This window comes from Lissotriton helveticus, chromosome 1_1 (assembly GCF_964261635.1).
Source record: "Lissotriton helveticus chromosome 1_1, aLisHel1.1, whole genome shotgun sequence".
Lineage (NCBI taxonomy): Eukaryota > Metazoa > Chordata > Amphibia > Caudata > Salamandridae > Lissotriton > Lissotriton helveticus.
Window position 1 is genome coordinate 486,892,949 of NC_136057.1, and position 19,373 is coordinate 486,912,321.

Genomic DNA, 19,373 nt, shown 5'->3' on the forward strand with positions numbered 1-19,373 from the left:
TGGGTCCATGGCTAAAATAAATAATGGGGGTGAGAGTGAACATCCCTGTCTTGTACCTCGCGAAGGGGTGAAGGGAGCAGACAATGTGCCGTTCAGCCTCAGCCTGGCTGTGGGTTGGCTGTATAATAATGCTGTTGTGGCTATGAATCCTGTTGGCATCCCCATACGTTTCATAATAGATATGACGAATGGCCATTCAACAGAGTCGAATGCCTTCCCGGTGTCTAATAGAATTGCGGCAGCTCAGACATCCGGTTTATTCTATGTAAAGTATTAAATAAGGTTCGCAGATTAAAAGCAGTAGAGCGGTGGGGAATGAAACCTGACTGTGCCGGTGATACTATGAATTCCATTAATAGTGAAAGTCAAGTGGCAAGAACCTTAGCTAATATTTTATAATCTAGGTTCAAGAGCGATAGCGGCCGGTACGAGCCACAGTGAAGGGGGTCTTTACCTGGTTTGGGGAGGAGGATAATGACCGCCTCACGTAGAGTAGGGGGTAAGACTTGCCTCTCCAGGGCTTCAGCGTATACCTCCAACAGCTGCGGAATCATTGAGTAAGAGTGCAAAGTGAGACTTAAATGAGAGTTCAACCATGCCCCGAGCCGGAGAAAAGCACCATGCTAGCGTCTGAGCCACTCTGTGGTGGTGAGTGTCTATGTTCGTTATTAGGGCGAGCGTTGTTGACCTTAAATGCATGGCAGAATTCTTGCACCTCTGTGGGAGAGTCGAAAACGCGGGCTCTGCTGTTGTCCTCGACCCTGAGCCTGGCGGGGTACAACATGCCATATTTCAGTCCGAGATTCCTCAATGTAGCTTTCACTCCATTATATTTCCGTCTGGCCTCCTGTACCATGATAGTGAAATCTGGGAACAGTGAGAGTTTGGAACCTTGTCATATCGTTTCGCAACATTCGCGCAACATGCAAAGGGCAGTGTCTCGGTCTCTGAAGTTCATAATTTGTGCTATATTAGGCCGAGGTGGGCAGCCAGGGTTTGGTCTAGGCCCTAGCGAACAATGGGCACGCTCTACAAAGCCCGCTGTGAATGAGTCCCTTCCATATAGATCTATCAATATTGACTCCACAAAGATGTCCATGTGGCCAGTAGCTGTGGTCTCGGGCACACCCAAAATAAGAATGTTATTTCGGCGACTACGCACCTCCAAATCCTCGTTCTTGGTTGCGACCTCCTTGAGGATTCTTTCAACGCGATCCAGTCTTTTGAGTGTTTGTGCTGTGCCATCTTCGAGGTCAGAGGTGCGGGACTCAACCACATCTAGGCGTCTGTCATGAGCCTGAATCTTGACCCCCATGTCTGCTATATTTTTACTCAATGCGGACATGTAGGGCCTTGAAGCCTGTGCGCATTTCCTGCAGGAGAGAGCTCATCTGGGTGGCGGAGTCTGGTGCAGGTGGTAGCTGCCCTCCCTCTGCCATGTTACCGGGATTGTCCTGGTCAGTGTCTGACACCTTTTCGAATGGTAGTAACCGTTGTTTTGGGTCTTTACAGCCCATGCCGCCCACACGCCGCAAACTCTGGTCACGGGGTCTATTGGTAGCAGAGCTAGACAAAGCAGATAGTAGGGCCTGGTTGAACAACAGGGATAGGAAGGTCCCGCACCCCCTCTACTATGAAGCTCGAAGTGTTGCATTGATAACACACTGCGATCCGGGGCACAGGGGACCTTTGGAACGCCTGCTGGAGCTATATCGGCGCTAGGAGCTGCCTGAGCAGTCTGTAGGCAACAGGGCCACGTGGCACTTGCTGGAGTGGTGGCACAGGAGGGAGCGTGGAGATTACTGAGGAGATGCAGGTAAGGCCCATGCACATGGCCTATAGCTGAAAGGGCGAGCGGCGACAAGGTAGAAGTTCTCCGATGGGGGAGTGACCGGCAGGGGCAAAACCAGGCGCCCGTGTACTAATGTGTGGTATTTCAGAGCGCCCCTGCGGCACTCGGCGCGGCACCAGTAAGCAGACCTAGGCGAATGGCGATGAGCACACGCGGGCCCTATCCCTGTGTGTGTCTGTGTGCATGAGAAACAAATATGAGAGAAAGGGTGTTTAACTGTAGGTAAGGAGGAAACTCCTGGTCCCCTTAATCAATTTTCAACAACAAATGGAGGAGTACCTCCTAGAAGCTTTCCAATGCCTCTATCAGGAGAATATCGAGGTGCACACAGTGCCACACAATAGGGGACCGATTTTGTCCTTTTAGAAGACCCCTCACTCACCAACCTAGTTGGTGACATGCTTCATCATCGGGGTCCCACCCGGACAGCCGAGTGCCATCCGGGTGTGCTGCGACACCTGACTACAGTGGAGCGGGTTTTTTGGTTTTTATATGTACGATATTGCAAGTGAATATTTAAAAGTTGTCCAATACTACTCACTCGTAGAATTTATTCTGGAGTGATTGGGCAATCGGATAAAACAAAGTGGGACACCTTGGCCTGATTAGGTAGGTTGGTGGTGTCAAAAGAGTCGTGTGGGGAGTTAAAATATTGGTCTACATGTTTCAGCCATGATTCAAATATAAGGTTTCAGGAGCAGTGGTGGTAGTCTGGGTGGTATACACACGCTAAGGTGTACCCTGCCCTCGATTACGTGAAAAAAGCAACAAAGACCACAAATTCGTGGTTTATTAAAAGGTGAAGTTCTTCTCCATGATTCTTAGAAAAAAACTCGAAGCGCTTCAAGTGTCCGCTTCATCGGCGTCCTGGTTGCCGCAAATGATCAATGCCACAACTTGTAGAAAGATCGTAGAAGGCCAATTCACCTAGCGTGCAACCTCATCGGAGCCCCTTCTAAAAGGACAAAATCTGTCCCCTGTTGTGTGGCACTGTGTGCACCTCGATATTCTCCTGATAGAGGCATTGAAAAGCTTCTAGGAGGTACTTCTCCATTTGTGTACGTGTGCATGCCTGCGCTCCGTACGGGGGGCTGCCTTAGTTTGCACCTGCAAGAGGCCAATGGGTCTCTCGCTAGTGCCACATCAGCAATTAAACGCACCGGCCCGCCCCTGGCCCACTCACCGCACCCGCTCGATATTGGAACTTACTGCAAGCACCACGGCTGATGTATCTCCGCCGGAGCTCCTCTCCCCCTCAGGGCGCCGCCATGTTTGCTGTGCACGCCGGGTCGATTCTCCGCCGTATGCGCCTCATCTACGCATTTTTATCGGCGCAGCTGGGCATCTTTCGGATCCGGAGCCTTCCGTCCTCATTTGGCAATATGTTTCCCGGCACTAGGTCTCACTGGCGAGTGGGATGCTGGGCGATTGTCAAGGCGGCCAACAGAGCTTCAGAGCAGCGTGGCCATCTTGGTCCGTGGCTTGGTCACGCCCCCAATGTGCTTTATCCTTGAACAGAGTGTACAGTGTTGTGATAAATGGTTACGAAGAAATGTGCTTGCGAGCAGAACACTTTCTGAGTATGTTATCATATACATGCAAATCATGGGAAAAGTGACCGTCTAAAACGTTGTAAAATTTATAAGTGAACTTGTAAAATTTAAGCTTTTGTGCACAGGCCCTGATGAACCTCAATACAGGAGTATCTTAGTTAGATAACACCAGGAGAGTAGCAGGGGTAGCGAGGTTGTGCCACCAGTCTGAGACTCTGATACCCAGTTTTATTTTGTACTAAAGTCACAATGTTTTCCTCTACCGTGGTCGCACTTACTCATAATCTTGACTTTATGCTAGGCATTGAAGACACAGGGTTTAGTAAGAAGAACTCACTTGATCATCCTCAACTGACAGATCTGTTTCAGATGGTTGATTTACTCAACAGGCAACATGTATTGAGAAGTTTGGCGTCACATGCACAGACAAATCCCGCTTGACTCATCTATTACACTGGGAAAGAAGAACAAGATCAATAGAGGAAACAGTAGGTAGAGACAATCTCAAAATAGAGTGAATGTGTTTCAATAGACAATTAAATAGGCTTCTATACCTACATAAATAAGATGTGACGAAACCAAAACATAACTACATGTACACCTAGGAAAGGGGATTAGCTCTGGAAGTTCCAGAGGTGGTCTGGACCACCATACGTAGTGGGTGGTGAAATCGTGTAGTTGAACTCCACATAAAGAAAACTCTTAGAAAATACTATCAGAAAGAGACAGTTCTAGACAGTCAAAGAAAGTCAAAGTTTTTTTTATTGTTTGATTAGTTAAAATCATTACAAAGACCCCCCTAGAAAATGGAATAAAAACTGCCTAGGCGAATAGCATTATCATGCAATAAAAGGATCGCTTACATCACTATTTTATATTACAAAAATGACATTGCAATAAAATTCAATTATTAAAAATATTACGTTACTGGTTTAAAACAAGAGTATCAAAAATTAACAAAATATACCCCTTGAAAAGGGTGTAAGAGTGATTTAACGTGAATTTGTGTTTAGTCTTCGTCAGCTTGCAATAGGAGACTATTGACGGATTTCATGAATTTAACTCCTCGGCAAGCCAGGATACACGACGAGCCCTCTAACCAGCGTATAACTGCTTGTCTGCTGGACCGGATGTTCAATTCATTAAAAATGGATTTCAGATACTGTCTCCTTTGGATTTGGATGGCTGGACAGGCGCATAGTAGATGGATTAGGGTTTCTTTTTTAAATCCGCATAGTCGACAGGATTCTGAATTGAAAGCTGGTTTCCATGAGAGGTATAGGTCCTTAGAGTCATGCACGCCCATTCTAAACTTTATGAAGCTCGTTTTTAGATAAGAGCTGAAATGGGCGGAAAAATAAGCTTGTGGCATTGAAAACCGGTACGAGTTTATAACTGTCCATCCATGCCGCCTCCTGGTGAGCGCCATTTGGTCCTCCAGTAAAGATTTCTTTTTGGCTGCGACATTTATTATTTTGTTGAAAGTTCCTCTATCCATCCCTTTGTCCCATACTGATTGTAATTCCATCTTGACTAGAGAGGTACTCAGGAAGCTCCCCCAGGAGTTTGGCATTTCCTGCTCCCTCTGAGACTTGATTTCGTCCCAACATAGGCTGTTCAGAGTGCCCGGGTCAGAGGAGCGGAGAGTGTGGCAGAATTTTATAAAGCTACTCATTCCCCTGTACTTCTGATGCTGGAGGCCGAATTCCAATCTGACCTGGGCGGGCGAGGCACATTTCGGCAGATCAAAGACAGCTTTGTAAATTTTTGACTGCAACTCATTCTGTAGGTGCGAGTCTTTGCCACACCAAGGGGCCAAACCATAGGACAAACTGGGTTGGATTTCGGCGGCCATTACTTTTAGCAAGTGGGAATAGTTCGGGCAGTCCATTTTTTTATGTATTAGTCTATAAGCATAGATTAGTGATTGTGCCTTCGCTTTGAGTGCCAGTTTATGTTATTCATATGTTGTACCCTGCCCGACTGTTATGCCCAAGTATTTGTATGAGCTTTTTTCTTCAACATTAACCCCATTGACCATCCATTTGAACTTTGATTTTTTGCTATCAACTAGGCGGACAATTTTTGTTTTCTCTTTATTTAGCTCCAGCTGATCCTTGTCCCAGTAGGATACTAGATTATTTATTGATCTCTGTTCTAGATTCCTTACCTTAGAATTTCCCACAGGCTTCAGACTGGATCCAGAGAATTTTTTCTCAGCAATACCTCTGCGCATCGGTAGGTGGAGTCATCGTGGTCGCCAGGATAACTTTGCGGTGCCTACTTAGACGCCGCACCTGCACGTTGATTTCAGTTCTTTCTTTTTCCGTTCCAGCTTAGCACTGATCCGGAGAGAGCTACCCATCTGGTCACTTTTTGATTAAGCTTTTTTTTTCAACATTTTGTCGACTTCTTTTCAAGCCTTAGACTCCGGGTGCGAGAGGGGTGTCCCACCCTCGGACCGGCTTCAAACCCTGCGAGGCCTGTCACAAAACTGATGTCTGTGACAGACCCGCACCTTGTGTGCCTTTGGTGTCTGGAGCGCGACCACGACCTGAAGTTGTGCGCGGACTGCGGGGCCATGAATCCAAAGTCTTTGCGAATGCGGTCCCGAAAGCTCTTGGAGGCCTAGCAGTCGGCTCTGCGTCGCTCCCAGTCACGTTCAAGGGTAAGGTCTCCAGACTGCTCGCGGAGCCACCACACCTCGTCCCATTCCAAGTTTTGGAAGTCCTCGGTTAAGAAGCACTGGTGCTCTTCGCCTTCTTCCCGTCAGTCTGCTGACGCAACGCAGAATCCAGAGCATCATCGCTCTAAGGCTCCGTCTTCAGTGCCTCCTTCGGGGACAACTCCACACCTCCCTCAGTTTCCGGGAGCCTGAAGTTCCAGTGGGCACAGCATATGGGGAAGCTTTCAGACTACATCCAGATCTTGGAGGGAACTGCACAACAACTTCAGTGGTAGTTAACAAACCAAGCTTGGGTCAGAGGCAGATCCTTCTCCCTTCCCCAACCAGACCTCACTGTAGTGACAGATGCGTCACTCCTGGGATGGGGCGGCCTTTTGGAGGAGGCGGAGATCAGAGGCGTATGGTCTCCAGCGGAGTCCGGACTCCATATCAACCAGCTGGAGCTCTGGTCGATCCGCCTGCCACTGAAAGCATTTCTTCCCTCTCTCAGAGGGAAGGTGGTGCAGGTCTTCAAGGACAACACCGCCGTCATGTGGTACTGCAACAAACAGGGCGGGTGGAGTCATGGACCCTATGTCAGGAGGCTCTTCGGCTCTGGAAATGACTGGTCATCAGGCCATGACCCTGGTGGTTCAACACCTGGCAGGTTACCTAAACACCAGGGTGGACAAACTCAGCCGTCGGTGTTTGGTAGATGACGAATGGCGTCTTCACTCGGAGGTGGTGCACGGTCTCTTTCAGCAGTGGGGGAAGACTTGGTTAGATCTGTTTACCACCGAAGAGAATGTGCAATGTCAGTAATTCCGCGCGTTGGAGTTTCCAAGGTGGCACTCGCTCGGCGACACTTTTCGTGATTCGAACTGCAGCCTCCTGTACGCCTATACCACTGCTGCCCTGAGTGCTGAAAAAGATCAAGTGTGACCGGGCACAAGTTATTCTTGTGGCTCCGGACTGGGCCCAAAGAGTCTGGTACCCTGATCTCCTGAGCATGGCCATCGATCCCCCACTCAGGCTGCCCCTTCGGGAGGATCTTCTGTCGCAGCAGAAGGGGACGGTTCTTCACCCGAACCTGTCCAGCAACCACCTCCTTTTGTGGAGATTGAGCGGCGACAGTTGACAGCTTTCGACCCTCTGCCCGAAGTCTGTAATATGATCTTGGCAGTGAGGCGTCCCTCCATTAAATTGGTATACGCCTGTAGATGGAACAAATTTGTGGGATGGTGCACAGCAAAGGCTGTGGGCCCTCTTTCTGTCCCTCTTTCAGAGGTACTCTTGTTTATACTTTCTTTGGCCCAGCAGGGCTCTGCTCTGAGCACTCTTAATGGCTATCTTCCTTCCTTCCTACCTTCGGCTGCCCGATCAGCCTTCCTTGTTCAAGTCCCCTATTGTAAATTGATGTTTTAAGGGCATTACTCATCTCTTTCCTCCATCTCCATGGGACTTGAATCTTGTCTCATGTGTGTTTCCTTCAAGCCCTTCATAACTGTCCTCTCAGGCTCCTCACTTTGAAAACTGCCTTCCTTGTTGCCATCACTTCTGCTTGCAGGGTGAGTGAGCTTCAGACTCTTTTATTCCAAGCCCCCTTTCTTCTCCGTGCAGCCGGACAAAGTGGTGCTGCAAACAAGGCTCTCGTTCCTTCCAAAGGTGGTTACATCTTTTCACGTTGGACAAACTATTACTTTGCCCACCTTTTTCCCACCTCCGCACCCTTCCAAGCATGAGGAGAGACTCCACCATCTAGACCCTAAACGTGCGCTGTCTTTCTACTGTGACTGTACAAAAGATTTCCGGGTGGATGATCAACTCTTCGTTGGCTATGTAGGTGCCAAAAAAGGTAGGGCTGTTCAAAAGCGTACCATATCTAGTGGGTTGTCCTTTGTATCAAAATTTGTTGCGCTTTGGCGAAAAAGGAACCTCCAATGGGGCTGCGTGCTCACTCCACTAGAGCTATGGCAGCCACCACTGCACTGGCACATGGTATGCCACTTCTTGACATCTGTCAGGCAGCCACGTGGGCATCCTTGCACACGTTCAACAGATATTACTGCTGGACAGCCAATTCCAGAGGGATGCCTATTTATCATATTCAGTCCTCCAGGACTTCCTAGTGTGAACTTGGTTTTCAGGCCCTCCTGTGAGGATGGTATTGCTGGGGTTGTCAGTCCAAGGTAAGAAATGTATAACTAACTGTCTCTTTCAGATGAACAAGTTACTTACTTTCGGTAAAGATGCATCTGTAAGAGACATAGGTTAGTTAAAGATTCCTACCCGCCTCACCCATCCTCCCCACTCTGCGAACTGACTTCTAGGGATAGGGACTCCCTTATAGGACGCTAGTTGTGGCGCACCAGTGGTCAGTGTCCTGCATGGCTCTACGCTTCTGGCATGGAAAGTCGTGTCAGAACTGACATCAGCGCGCAGGGGCGGCATCTAAGTAGGCACTGGAACGTTGACAGGCGCCACCTATCGCCATGCAGGGGTACTGCTGAGAAAAAATTGTACGGATTTAGTCTGATGCCTAGGGGAGATTCTAAGGTAAGAAATCTATAACTAACCTATGTCTCTTACAGATACATTGTTACCGAAGGTAAGTAACTTGTTCAACAAGATCTTATTTTACATCAAGACTGAGGGTGATGTTGATCTGCGCCAGCACACACAACAGAAAGGAACTCTTTGCCATGGTAAAAAAAGTCTCCAAACCCAGCACAGAGACTGCAGATGTTCCCCACTCTCAAGACCCCTACGACAACCTCACCACTTTCTTCCACAACGAGATCAAGGAGCTCTACGACAGTTTTAAAACCCAAGACCCACCCACCACACCTGCAACCTCTGCACCCAATAGCTCCAGACCCCAGCCAACCTTGCCAAACTGGACCACCCTCACCCCTGATGACACCCTCAGGATCATGAAGAGCATCCACTCCGGAACCCCCGGAGCCTTGCCTTCACCACATCTTCAACAGAGCCGGCACCTCCATCGCACCAGAACTCTGCTGCACCATCAACTGCTCCATCGAATATGCCACATTCCCGTTAGACTGGAAGCACGTAGAAATCAACCCCCTACTGAAGAAACCCTCTGCCAACCCGACGGACCTCAAGAACTACAGACCAATCTCTTTGCTCCCCGTCTCCGACAAAGTCATTGAGAAAGCCATCAATGCCCAACTCTCCAAGTTCGAGAGGAACCACATCCTGGGCCTCTCCCAATCAGGCTTCAGAAGCAACCACAGCATCGAGACAGCTATCCTCGCCCCTACAGACGACATCCTCCTTGACCGAGGTAAAACTGCCTGCCCTCCTCCTCCTGGACCTCTTGGCCGCCTTCGACACCGTCTCCCACCACACCCTCTGCGCAAGACTCCGCGACCCCGGCATCCGCGAAAAAGCCCTAAAATGGATCCGCTCCTTACTCACCAGCCGAACACAGAGAGTTAGACTTCCACCGTTCAACTCAGAGCCCACATAGATCAGTTGTGTAGTGCCTCAGGGATCCTCCCTGAGCCCCACCCTCTTCAACATCTACATGGTCCCCCTTGAAGCCATCGTCTGAAGCCACGGACTCAACATAGTCTCCTATGTCAATGAGACTCAGCTGATTCTCTCCCTCACAGACGAACCCACTCCTACCAAGAGCAACTTCCACAACAGGATGAAAGCAGTGTCTGCCTGGAGGAAGGACAGCTGCCTCAAGCTTAACTCAGACAAGACCGAAGTCCTTATCCCGGGCTCCACCCCCTCTGCCTGGCACAACACTTGGTGGCCCACAGCACTCGGAATCCCCATCTGCACCCAAAGACCACACACGAAATCTCAACATTGTCCTGGACTCCTCGCTCTCAATGAACTGCCAAATCAATGCAGTTTCATCCTCCTGCTTCCAAGATAAGATCTTCAAGTGGATCCCCACTGAGTCCAGGAAAACGGTTACCCATGCGCTCAGCAGCAGACTCAACTACGGGAACACATACTACGCCAGCACCACCCAGAAACTCCAAAAGAAACTGCAGAACGCCTCCACCAGACTCATCCTGAACATCCCACGCCGCATCCACATCTTTGGCCACCTGAGACCTTCACTGGCTACCCATTAACAAAAGATTTACCTTCAAGTGCCTTACGCACGCATACAAAGCCCTCCACAACGCTAGACCTGCATACCGCAACCACCGCCTCTTCTACACTCTCACCAGACATCTCTGCTCCGTCCAACTGGCCCTATCCTCCATCCCACGGATCAACAAGACCACGGCTGGAGGAAGATCCTTCTCCTACCTTGCAGCGAAGATCTGGAACTTCCTGCCTCTGCAGATCAGGCAATCGCCATTGCTGCAGCAATTCAGTAAACTTGATTGGTTGCTTATTTTATGCAGGATCAGAATAAAAGACTAGACGCCCAATGTGCTTTACTGAGCAGTGTATGTAAATGTGTACCATCTGTGTTGGTTTCTGAAGGTTTTATGTACAACAGCAAACAATGGCCTGTTAGGAGCAGGCAGAAATTATGTTTTTTATCCAGCATTTCAGTGATTGGTCTGTGTGGGTTCAGTCACCCATCTGAACCAACCTGCAGAGACTGTTTACCCCAACTTGGTACTTATGGTGTATTATCAGTCATTACTGGTTAAGAGAGAGCACAAAGGTTTGGGTTCAAAAGCGAGCTATACTGTCCAGGGTTGGTCACAGAGAGAGAGAATGTATTTTAACAGTTGTAGTAAGCTATATACAGGGAAGTCGTTGGAGTCTTACGGCCCAATTACGGGTTGGTCGATACTGAGGGTGAGCAAACTCCACACCGGTAAACACCAGTGCCATGCAGAAACACCCTGCCACTACTTTGTAATTGCAAATTAATTCCCTCAGAATGGGAAATAACAATGCAAACATATTACACATAGAGATTAATGCTCTTCTTTATCACCTGCTTCATTAAGTATTAATGTCTGCATCATCTTAAGAAGAAATAAAAAGTAAGTTGAAAGATTTATGCTACGGATAGGTTAAAAAAAAGCACAACTGAAACGCACTTAGGGACTTGGATTTTACATTACCTCCTGGCTGTGGAAAGTTTTTCTATAATATTTACCCGCAATTCTATCTTTGTGCATTAATAAAGCTGGCTCAATGCAGGATATAACTTCCCAAAAATCATATTTAGTCTGATCCAAATCAGCTAGTAAACACTAGAGAAACATGACCACAGCTAAAACTAGCTTTTTTCTTTGTTCTAAAGGCAGCCGACTGAAGGTCGTTCCCGGGACGGAGGTTTGCGACTTGGAGAAATGGAGCGGGACTGCTTGATAGGCTATGGAGCCAGCATGCTTCTGCTGGAGAGGTTGATGATTTCCAGCGATGCATTCGAAGTTGATGTCTGCGGTCAGTGTGGCCTTCTGGGCTACTCCGGATGGTAAGCATGAACATGTACATCGATGCTTTGCCCAAAACCTTTTCCTGTTATTAGACATCCTTTCAATATTGTAAGTGGTGGAAAATGTACGTCCCCCAATATTCTGTATTCTGTGCTGCCCTTGCATAGCCCTCTATCAGTGGGTTTTACTCCTAGGTCATAGCTGGGCCTGTAAATTCTCATTTGAAAATGCCAGTTTAATGAGGGCAAGCTCTTAAAGTTGGTTGTGATTGAAAGAGTGAATAATATATTTTCCAGTGCAATCAAATAGATCAGTAGCTAACGCCACCATTGACGACAGCTGCATATGGAGAATCCAAGAGGGGATTACCTATCCCCCTTCCAGGTCCTCCCCAATTAGTCGTTGGGTAGAGTCGCAAAAGGACTTGAAAGGAGAACCTTTGCTTCATGTCACATCCACCTTCGGATCTTCAGAATATTTTTCCATCTTGGGAGACACTGCCTCCTCCACCCACATCAACAAAGCTGAGGATTGGGAAATGGGATGGTCACTGCTAACAACCTCTGACTTTACTATCCCCACCTAGTGATTTACAGCTGTTTGTTCTGAGAAAGGGGAATGTGGGATGAAGGGCCTAGAAAGCCCCTCTAATCCTTCTCTTCTCTTATCATCCCTGTATTGCATCAGTAAAGCAGAAGATTGATCAATAACCTGGAAGGAGAGGCACTAGAAGTGGTTGCTCTTAACAACTTGCTTCATGCCACCTACTCACCTGATGTTGGATGAGCAGGCACCATGGGGAGAGGTGCCAGGTAGGATGATGAAACTGAGAGACACATTTTAGGGAAAAGGCAGGGAAAAGAAAATGTAACAGGCACCTCTCAAGAGGTCACAGTTGAGGGAGATTAAAGCCACGGAGAGAAAATAGAAGCAAAAACCATGAGGACAGAAGAGTGGACCACCTACAAAGCACACAAGGGAGTGAGTTTGAGATAAAAACCACAGGGGTGAGAGAGAGAGAGAGATGGGCACTAAGGGGTACGAGAAAAAGAACAAGCTTGCATTGGCAGAGGAACAGATGAGATAGAGGGACGCACAGATGTGTGTTATGAAGCTCAAAGGCACAACAGATGGAAACTATACATAGAGACTGTGGTAGAGATATGGTTTAGAGAGGAAAAAAGTTAGACAGTGAGATGTGTGGGATAATGTAACCCCTATATTTAACAACAGAAAATATCAGAGGGTCAACACACAATGTGAACGCCTAAAGAAACCAAAGAAAGTCACAAAACCATGTCTAGTGTATGTTCTGGAAAGGGTCACCCCTAAAACCAACCCTCAGTGTGGTTTTCAAAGGATGCCCATCAGTCCCAACACGGAACCGCCCTTCATCATTTGGGTTTCCTATCAAGACCACCGTTAAGGATGCCACATGCCGTTCACAGGGAAGGTATAGATGGTAAAAACCTTAGCCTGCTCTGGCAGATCTTCCGTGGTCTTGTTTCTCAATTGAGAGGATGTTAAAGAAATGTTAAGGGGACTGATGTCGCAGTGCAAAAAAAACGAAAGTGTAAATGAAAAAAATGTGAATATAAAATTGGATGAGGAGATACTAGTAAAGACTTTATTCTGGTGCTACCCACTCTACCAAGATTAAAAGAGCAGTTAAAGACAATAACAATATTTTTGTACTGTCTAAAAGTAATCCAAGGTCGACATGTTTCAGCAATAAAGACACTCTGTCATTGCTTTCATCAGGACCAAAATTTTTTTTTAGCTACTGCAAACTAAGTGATAGTGTAACATAAAAGGGTGCATCAAATCATACACTGATACCAAGATCACCTGAGGCCACTAGGTGCTTGAATCATGTTCGCCACCTGTCCAAGTCGTCACAAGTGTCTGGAAGTTATAAAGATATGGATAGTGAGTGCCTATTGGCTAAGAAAAACGTTCACAACATCACATGAGTAAAACCAGGTTCTGTCTTAAACCACTCTGGTGTCTAGTGTTATCAAAAGACATACACTTATAACATTATTTTGTTATCTGCTAATATCTCCACACGAGAAAGAAATGTCGAATTATCGGGGAGAAACCATCTTACCCAACTTGGAAGATGTACAGACCTCACCCTACCTGGCCACGGCTCAGGAAAGGGGAGCACCGCTCTACAGAAGGAAAAAAGTAAAAACAAAGCTAGCTGTAATCACTATCCCTTCTCAGTTTGTTCAAACATAAATAAAACAATGTCGCTCATCACACGTAGCACTCCCCTCCTACTGTTGTAGTCAGACAAGAAACGAGTGAACCAGAGACCAAAGTGGCCTCGTAAGTATTGTTGCCACAGCGTGTATTCGCATACGCATACGCTTAAAGTTTCACAAGTCGCAATACTCAGAACACCCCAAAGTGTCAGCGTTGCCCCTTACCTATCCGTCGGTACTCCGCGCCAACGCGTCTGAGTCGACCGGGGAGGTAAAGGAGTCTGTGAAAGCTGCCATATATCACGCTTGCCGCCATTGGCTGGATGCCGGTCCCGTGATGACAGGCTTGGTCTAACGGGCCAAATGATTGGCTAAGCTTACGTCCAATCCCTGACGTTCGTGACAGGTTGGTAGGCAATGTAAACATTGCACAGCATCACAGCCTAGGAGAGAAATAGAGGGTCTTTCCTAAAGTGCGATGTAAAAAGACTTTGTAAAAGAAAAAAACTTTATCAGCTCGAATGTGTGCACACGCACCCAATCACACAGATATATTTATTATATTTGTTGTTGCTAAATCGTCGCTGCCATATTGTGGTGGCTGAAACAATTTCCCATATAAATGGAGTGTCCCGTTGTTATTACGGTGTTATCGTCACGCAAACCACTGCTATTAACCAAATACTTATAGTTTAAATGGAAAAACCTGTTGTTGATATCACACATATCTCCACTATTCTCCAAATAGGATATAAAGCTTGAAATAGCTATTGTTTTGACTCACTCCTCATGACCACTGTATGGACAAGATCTTATGTCTTATAGGGTGGTCCAAGGTATGTCGTCATTAAGCCCTACAATGTTCGTGCCCATTTTAAACACCCACTTTTGTTCCTTAAGTAGGAGATACTTTGATATGTCGGACACATGTGTGGGAATGTGGGGTTGTTCGATTACTGTCCATTGGAAGGCCGTGGATGGATGACGCGCCTCCAAGAAATGGTTTGTTAATTTAGTGGCTTGCCTCTTGCACCTGATGGTGCTCTTGTGCTCTGATATCCTGATTTTCACCTTTCGGGTGGTCATCCCAATGTACTTGAGCCCGCAGGGACATACAATGAGATAGATTAAGTTGTTACTATTACAATTTGTAAACTTAGTTTGGATCCACGGTTTTGTGGTCCCAATATCTATCTCCATTGACTTCCTAGTCAGTGGACAGGCCTGACAGGATCCACAAGGATGGTGACCCCTGACTGGGGGGAGGTCCCAGAGGGAACCCAGAGCCCTGGGTTCAGTTTGCCGTGGTCTGGTGTGGATCAAACGGTCTTTAAGATTTGGTCCTCTCTTGAAAGAAAAAAGGGGTTGCTGGATTGTAACCTGATCAGAGTTAAGAATCGACCAATGTCGTTTGACCACCTTCTGTATTTTATTGGACAATGTCCCAAAAGTTGTGACAAAAGTCAATCTTTCAAGTGGGGGTTTCGGTATAGATGGCTCCAAAAGGGCCAGACGGTTGTTGTTACTGGCCCTCTTGAGCGACCGCTGAACCATCTTGCTGGATATTTGCGTGCAATTAGTTGTTCTTTCAAAGCCATCGAGTGAATTCTAAAGGCCCTTGCATCCGAGCAATTCCTATGGACCCTGAGAAATTGCCCAAATGGAAGATTCTCTCGTAGGGACTTGGGGTGATGGCTGTCAAAGCACAGTAAAGAATTTTTCGCCAGAGGTTTCCGGTAAAGTTCAGAGTGTAAACCTTCCGAGGTCGCGGTGATCAGTAGATCCAAAAAGGACAACTTGTCGCATCCAATTTCGATTGTGAACCGTAAAAACTCGTTCCTGCTGTTCAACCATTGTAGGAATTCTTGGCACCTCTCGCTCGTACCCCTCCAAACCACTAGAACGTCATCGATGTATCTTCTCCACGTTCTGATACATCCAAGAAAAGGGTTGGTGGTTGCCAAGACATGCTCCTGTTCAAATGAATGAACATACACATTTGCCAGGCTGGGGGCATAAACGCTCCCCATGCTTGTCCCTGACACTTGGAGATATACAGTATCTTCAAATTTGAAATAATTGCGCTTCATAGCTAAAGTGGCGCAGGCCATTATGAAGTGGACTGGAGTGATGCTGTCCAATGTTTGAGACTGTAGTAGGAGTTGGATCACTTCCAAAGTCTCGTCCTGGGGTATCGAAGTATAAAGAGCCTCCACATCGAAAGAGACAAGGAGATCTAGAGAGCTATCAAAATCAATCTCAGGTAACAGGCGTAATACGTCTGTTGTGTCTTTCAGATAGGTCGGCATCGTCAGTACCAAAGGGCGTAGAAAAAAATCTACAAAAGTAGACAAAGGTTCGAGAACCTAACCGATGCCCGAGATAATGGGGCGGCCCGGTGGTGGTCTCTGCTCCTTATGCACCTTGGGAAGGGCATAAAAGTAAGGGATCACTGGATGCGTATTACATAGGAAGCCAGCCTCCTGTGGTGTGATCCACCCTTCTGATAGTGCTTCTTCAGTCATGTGTGCAATTATTGTCTTGAGTTCATTAGTAGGATCTGAATCCAGAGGGCAATAGAACCTCAGATCACTCAATTGACGGAGGCATTCCGCCCGGTAGGTGCTAGTGTCCAGCAGGACAATAGCCCCACCTTTGTCTGCTGATTTAATAGTTAGTTCTTTGTCATTAGTAAGATGTTTCAAAGCCAGTTGTTCATCCTTTGGAAAGTTGTAAAATGTAACCCCTGCCAATCATTATAAGGGTATTGTAAGTCACCAAGGAGTTCCTTGACTATATAAAGGAACGAGGTTGTATCGCATAGTGAACCTACCAGTAGTTTTACCCCTTTTATGGGCTGTATCACCTTTGGGTATGATTAAGTTACTTCTCATTTCAAAAAGAAAACACTGTGCTAGAAGTGTTAATTTGGTTCTTTGTGTAATTTTTGGGGTCTGAGTCTCTGCTTCACACAGTACCTCCCTGAGATACAATGGACTGCCTCTTTGCTACCCGGAAATCTATTAAGGTAGATGTATACTTGGCTCAGTTTGCACTGTCATAGTAGGATGGGTATCAGGACATTAGTGGTGTTAGACCCGTCAGCCTTATGGTGGTCTTACCCCACACTTTTTGCCTTTCTCCTCCATTTTTTGCTGATCTTGTTTTTGCTGGCCTTAGGACTTTGCACACTTTACCACTGCTTACCAGTGCTAAAATGCTTGTACTCTCTCCTTAAAATATCACAACATTGGCTTATCTAAAATTGGCATATTTAATTTACTTGGAAGTACCTAGTAAAGTGAAACTACATGTACCCAGGTCTTGTAAATTAAATACTACTAGTGGGCCTACAGCACAGACTGTGCCACCCATTTATGTAGCCCTTTAAACATGTTTTAGGACTGCCATTGCACCCAGTGTGTGCAGTTTTAAACTGCCATTTCGACCTGGCAAAATAAACCTTTTAACACTAGCTGGTGCCAAGGCATAGCGCCAGACCCAAGGTGCGCAACCGGCAAGTCCATACACGATATTAGTCCGATTTAATAAATCTTTTTCCAGCTTAGTCCAATTTTTTCAATCTACCATATTTTCTTAGAAATATGGTGATCCCAATGTTATATAGTCATGCAAAATGCCATTGCATGGCCTACCTGTTGTGCACATTGGGTCTGGCACTCCGTGTGACAGATCACACACCAGGGTTGCACACCAAAACTTTGCTTTTGAAAATTCAAAAAAGTTTATTGTTGATTTCATGTTTACTATCGGTGTGCATTCTATCCTTAATATTATTAAAATAAACCTTCTGACAGGTCCAAACCTTCCTTTTTAATTAATATGTCACCCCTAGGGTAGGCCATGGACAGCCCAGTGGGCAGGGTGCAGTGTATTTAAAACGTAGGACATGTAATTGTAAGTGTTATATGTCCTGGTACTGGAAAACTCTTAAATTTGTCTTTCACTACTGCAAGGCCTACCTCTCCCACAGGATAACATTGGAGTTACTGTATTACATTTAATAGCTGTAGTTTCCAAATGGGAACAGGTAACCAGTTTGTGTTTGGTATCTTTAGAATTGTAATGGTAACTCCTCTCTTATGGTAAAGTCGGATTTTAGATTACAATTTTGAAAATTCCTCTTTTAGTGCCTGTAGCTAGGTGCTGTGTCGCATGCATGGGTGTAGCTGACAGTTGGGCTTTGTGTATTCTCCTAGACAGCCACACACAATAGAGAGCTTAATGTGTGTCTGGATGAGCCATCACTGGCAGAATGGGAGGGCAAAGCTGGGCACAGCCCTACTTATACTCAAATAGGCTATGTCCTGCCTTCACACAAAGGGCTCCATATCCCCTGTAGATAGTTTGGAGCCTGGACAGGAAAGGCAGGATGCCGGGAACTTCAAAGGGAAACCTTTAGAAGCTTCTCCCACCTTCCAGAGGAAGGGCGGCAGGTATACATATTGGACCTCGGACATCACCTCTTCAGTACACTTCTGGACCTGTGGATACTCTGCCAGGAAGGACTGTTGTGCTCCTGAAATGACTGCCACTCTGCTGGACTGCTGCTCTGAAGGAACTGCTTCCCTTCTATGCTGCCCTGCTGCCAGCTGTCCTCTAGCCTGGGTGAGATGGCCTGGAGCTGCAACTGTTGACTCCCCACGACCCCAAAGTGACTCCAAGGGCTAGTTGGCTAGCCTCTTGACTACAGCCTCAGGAACAGAAGGCTCCAACAACCTTGAACCCAGCACCTGGACTCTGCCACCTGTGAGTCCTACCCTGCCAAATGGTGCCACCCCAGTCCCGAACTCTTCAAAGTGGACCTGCAGGTGCTCTGCCAGCCCATCTGTGGAACTAGCAGGGTTGACACATCTCTTCTCCGCGGAACAACCCCGAGCAGAACCAACACGTCGCCTCTGCTGCAAGGGTTTTCCCTGATGTAAAACATTCTGCATCGACCCCGCAGCCGCATTGGAACCGCCGCCTGTGCAAAGCTTTTTCTACACAGGCCTCTGCATTTGTGGTCAATGGCAGCCTCGATGATGTTGCAGGTTCTCGCATCGCAGCCTCACAGCTCCTTGGAACAGATGCCTCGCCTCAACTGCGCAACACATCTTTGACGCTGGACTTCACATTGAAAGCCCTCAACGGAATCCTCCACCACGAGGCAGGATTTCACAGCGTAGCTCCAGAGAACCTCCGAACTGCTGTATCGCCTCAGCTGCGTGACACATCCTCGGGGCAAATTCTCTCAATGCTCCGGCACCAGGACCTAAGGTACTTTGTTCAGCTGGCTTAAATGTGTTCCCGTAGCCGGCCCGCGCTCCATCATGGGCGGCCTGAACTTCGGACTTTGTCCCAGTCTGGCATGACCTGATATTCACAGTTAGCGCTTTGTGCTTTTTTTGTGCTGTTTACGTTTTGGTCTTGTACAATTTATTAAAACATACTTTTTTTCTAATCTGATGTAGGACCCTTTTGTGGTGTGTGTTCACTGTGTTACTGTTTGAAGTGTTACATTAATACTTTACACATTGTCTCTGAGTTAAGCCTTGTTGCTCTGTACCAAGCTACCCAAGGGCTGAGCACCGGTTATTTTAGGATTTTCTTGTGCCTTCACCCTGACAAGAATTGTGGTTCCTGTGTGAGTAAGGTTTTACCCCCTTCAACCAGTAACCCAATTTCTTACATGTA

General features: G+C 47.0%; 1 protein-coding gene across 1 annotated transcript in view; it reads left to right on the forward strand.

Moving 5' to 3' along the window:
• The window catches only part of POLR3B (RNA polymerase III subunit B), a 943,591-nt gene that overhangs the window by 908,277 nt on the left and 15,941 nt on the right, over positions 1-19,373 (forward strand). Inside the window, exon 27 of the mRNA XM_078673925.1 lies at positions 11,331-11,504. Coding sequence (XP_078530051.1) covers positions 11,331-11,504 — 174 coding nt within the window. The remainder of the gene's footprint in view (positions 1-11,330; positions 11,505-19,373) is intronic.